General features: G+C 39.2%; 1 protein-coding gene across 1 annotated transcript; it reads left to right on the top strand.

Moving 5' to 3' along the window:
- The first annotated feature begins 1,153 nt into the window (after positions 1-1,153).
- lpar6a (lysophosphatidic acid receptor 6a) lies at positions 1,154-3,806 on the top strand. The gene has a single exon (XM_051863919.1). The coding sequence runs from the start codon at positions 1,985-1,987 to the stop codon at positions 3,101-3,103; it is 1,119 nt and encodes a 372-aa protein (XP_051719879.1). The 5' UTR covers positions 1,154-1,984; the 3' UTR covers positions 3,104-3,806.
- Positions 3,807-4,015: the final 209 nt, after the last annotated feature.

Below are 4,015 nucleotides of genomic sequence, written 5' to 3' on the forward strand. Positions count from 1 at the left end.
TCTATGGAGAAATTGATTTATAACAATAAAATAATTTCTAACATTCTTCACCGTCTTTTTTATATGAATGGTATGAATGACTAGAAATAAATTGCATTTAATATGCATAATAAATGTCTATAAATCAGTATTTTGTTTTATAATGTGCTGCTGTCTTTAAGTTTAATATGATTTTCTGCACTGGTTATTCATGGTCATTGAGGACTTTTGTCTAAAATCCCTACATGAAAATGAATGAATGAGAAAATACTTCCAGAATTACGATCCCTCTATTATTTAATCAAAGACTCCTCACAGTATTGCATAATACGTTGCATATTGTTGTTGAAAGTTACGTGCAATGTGTCATAGGGTGTGGTGTAATCCAGAATGTCTTGCCTAACCCAAAAATAATGTCTCTAAACTGAAGGACGTTTTGCTGAGGTAGCTGGTTGTACTTCCGCTTTTTTTTTTTTTTTTTTTTTTTTTAATCTTTGTTATTGTTTGGAAAAGCACAGAGATGCAGTTTCTCTGTTCATGCAATAAAATCAAGTGAGAGCTCTTTAATATATTTAAATGGTTTCTCTCCGACAAGTAGCAAAAGTCTCTTGCTACTCAGATAAAATAAAATTATAATAATATAATAATTATTATATTGTTTATACATTATATTATACTATATTACAATGCGCTTTGCAGTCAGAAGGTGTAATTATGGCATCTACCAGCAGGGGCTAACTGGTCCATGCTAAAGGCATGACTCCCTAGTAATCTCCCTAGTAAGCTTACAACGCAGAACTCTTTGTCAAGATACCAGTATCTGCACGAGTTCGAGATTTCAATATGAACTCAAACATTTCTCAACAAATTATTTCAAAGTCCCACTAACTGAGCTATTCTATCCACATTTTATAGCTCCAGATTTCAAGACACACCATGTGAGAACACCAATAAGCCTGTAAAGCACAATCTCTTGAATTTGTTTTTTTTTCTTTTGGGTAAGGTTTAATATTAAAGAATACAACAATACATTAAAAGTTGTCAAAAGATACAGTTTGCACCTTGCACACTGTTTAATAATAATTTTTTGCTGTTTGGCTTCTCTGTCAGAGGAGGAGGGATCTATCCAGGAGGTAGGAGGAGCCATGGTTAGTCAGATACGTTAGTCATGATAACAACGGCTTGTAAAGTCCTCCACAGCACAGCTGCCTCTCTCCCGCCTCTTCAATGCACACAGCACAGAATGCCCCTTGGGCTACTACTGACTTAGACACCAAGACAGAGCAGTGAGGAAGGGGGTGGGCCAACAGACCCTCGGTTGAAGCCAGTCTGACTCGCTCATTTGCACTATCACACACTCAGGGAGTGCTGCATGCGGTCTACAGGTGCTCTACAATCACTGGACTATATGTGGGACTGAGAACAAAGAGGGCTAATTGAAAGGATACTTCAAGAAAAGTCGGGGAACTACAACTATTTTAGAATACTTTAATTAGTATGTTGGAATAAGAAGTTTGCTTTTTCTCAATTGGATATACTAGGAGTGGATTCTAACAGGACTACTCCCTTTAGCTGCTTGTGGATGGTATTGCTCAAGTCAAAGCAGAGGAAAGAACTGTGTGAATTGAAACTTTGAAGTGAGTAGCTTCTAAGCTTGGGGCAACAATCTTGTGGGGTGGCTGGGGAAAAGGGCAGGAGGAAGGGGGAGGGGAAGAGGTAGTTGGGGTCTGGCTCCAGTCTCTGGGGTGAAATGCCTTCAACATGAGGCTTTGTTCAAGAATGCCACAGAGAAGTGTTTGATCGCTTCAGTTTTGAACTGCCAGCAGAAAAAAAACATTAAAGAGATCTATGTGCCCTTGAAGGCAAGACCATCTTGCGGTTGGAAACAATCTGTCTGCTGCGCATGCTTTGTTTTCCCCTGTTGAATCGTGGATTGAGGGAAATCCTCTTATTGTGTAGTCTCGCCTAACTGCCACCCCATAGTGTGCCTTTGTTTCTCATTGAGATGTACAACATGACTGTTCAGATGGAGAGTTCGACTCAGAAATGGGTTAGCAGCCTCAGCAACTTGGACAATAATTCTCTGCCGATGAACACCACCAACTGCCCGAAGAATGACAACTTCAAATATCCACTCTACAGTATTGTGTTTAGCATTGTCTTCATGGTGGGACTCATCACCAATGTAGCAGCCATGTACATTTTTACTTGTTCGCTGAAACTGCGCAATGAGACCACAACATATATGATGAACCTTGTGGTATCGGACTTGTTATTTGTGCTCACACTCCCTTTGAGAGTCTTTTACTTCATCCAGCAGAACTGGCCATTTGGCAGTCTGCTCTGCAAGCTCTCTGCTTCACTCTTTTACACCAACATGTACGGGAGCATCCTCTTCCTAACATGCATCAGCGTGGATCGCTTTCTTGCCATCGTTCACCCCTTCCGTTCGAGAGGGCTCCGGACCAAACGCAATGCTAAAATTGTGTGCGCCGCCGTTTGGATTCTGGTTCTTTCTGGAAGTCTTCCAACAGGCTTCATGCTGGATAGTACAAACAAGCAAAAAAATAATACAATATCCTGCTTTGAGAACTTCTCCTCAAATCAGTGGAAGAGCCATCTCTCTAAGGTGGTGATCTTCATTGAGACAGTGGGGTTCCTTATCCCCCTGATACTGAACGTGGTTTGCTCCGCTATGGTGCTCCAAACTTTGAGGAGGCCGCAGACTGTCAGTCGAGGAGGGAAGCTGAACAAGAAAAAGATCTTGAGGATGATCATCGTCCACCTCTCCATCTTCTGCTTTTGTTTCATCCCCTACAATGTCAACCTTGTTTTCTACGCACTGGTGCGGACGAAAACCTTGGAGGGCTGCGCGGTGGAATCGGTGGTTCGGACCATATATCCCATCGCTCTGTGCATTGCTGTGTCCAACTGCTGTTTCGACCCCATCGTCTACTATTTCACCTCAGAGACAATACAAAACTCCATTAAGAGGAAGTCTCAGATGAACCGTTCCTTGGATGTCAAGTTCTCTGAGGCCTTGCAGTCGGAGACATCCTCCTCCCTTCATTTCAGCCTGAGATCCATAAAGAACAAGATGTTCCATTATGAATCCAACGTATGAGGACATATATATATATATATATATATATATATATATATATATGTTGGACAAATGGATACTTGCTCAACATCCTATCTTGTTCCAAATCTCAAAGTAAAGTGGATGTAAAAAAAAAACTGAATGCACAAAAAACTCCCTGTGCTGGATGAAATGTGGCATAAAACATGTGGATTATGCCCTAATTGGGTTTGTTATTATCTCTCTGGGCAATAAGTAAACTATGCCCTTTTAGAGGGATTTACCTCCCTCTTAAAGTCATCCTTCAGCAGAGTACTTGGGGGCACACCTGTTCTCAGTGGAAATCTATCCAAACATTTGGAATACTTAACTGTGGAGTAAGAGTAACACAAATATAAATCAACTGGAACTTGATTAAAGTAGACCAGAACCTCTAACTATATATGAATGTACTTACATTTCCAGAATGGTAAGTGTATGTGGAAATAACATACTAAGATATAACCACTATTTAATTAAACCCACAAACAAAATAGAATGATAATATTTTATGCAATGCCACATTAAAACACATTGACTGCCTGAAGTGTCATAATATTAACAAGCTGAAAACCATTGTTGGCACTTTATATAATGCTGTATATTAACTTTGCACTGACATTGATGTTGTCATAATGCACTGTTTTGTTTTGTTGTTTTTTTTCTGTTACAAATTTCACTTGAAAAATAAAGTTCTAAAATCATAGGTAGAAGTATTTATTTACACTACATCATTATCATTCCTTCTCCCTCTGTAATGTCCATTCAAAAAGTACAAGCCTACAATATTGCAGTTGCAAAGTTTCCTTTTTTTAATCTTTAAATATTCAGCAGTTACTATTTAAAGTCTTTACTATCTACGTATATGCCATTGTAAATGTGTGTAATGCCACACTGATATAAAAGATGAAGTTC

This window comes from Ctenopharyngodon idella, chromosome 15 (genome assembly GCF_019924925.1).
Source record: "Ctenopharyngodon idella isolate HZGC_01 chromosome 15, HZGC01, whole genome shotgun sequence".
In the NCBI taxonomy this organism is placed as follows: domain Eukaryota; kingdom Metazoa; phylum Chordata; class Actinopteri; order Cypriniformes; family Xenocyprididae; genus Ctenopharyngodon; species Ctenopharyngodon idella.

Bases quoted from the DNA above. Each gene is read 5' to 3' on its own strand.
- lpar6a (XM_051863919.1), top strand. From the start codon at position 1,985: ATGTACAACATGACTGTTCAGATGGAGAGTTCGACTCAGAAATGGGTT.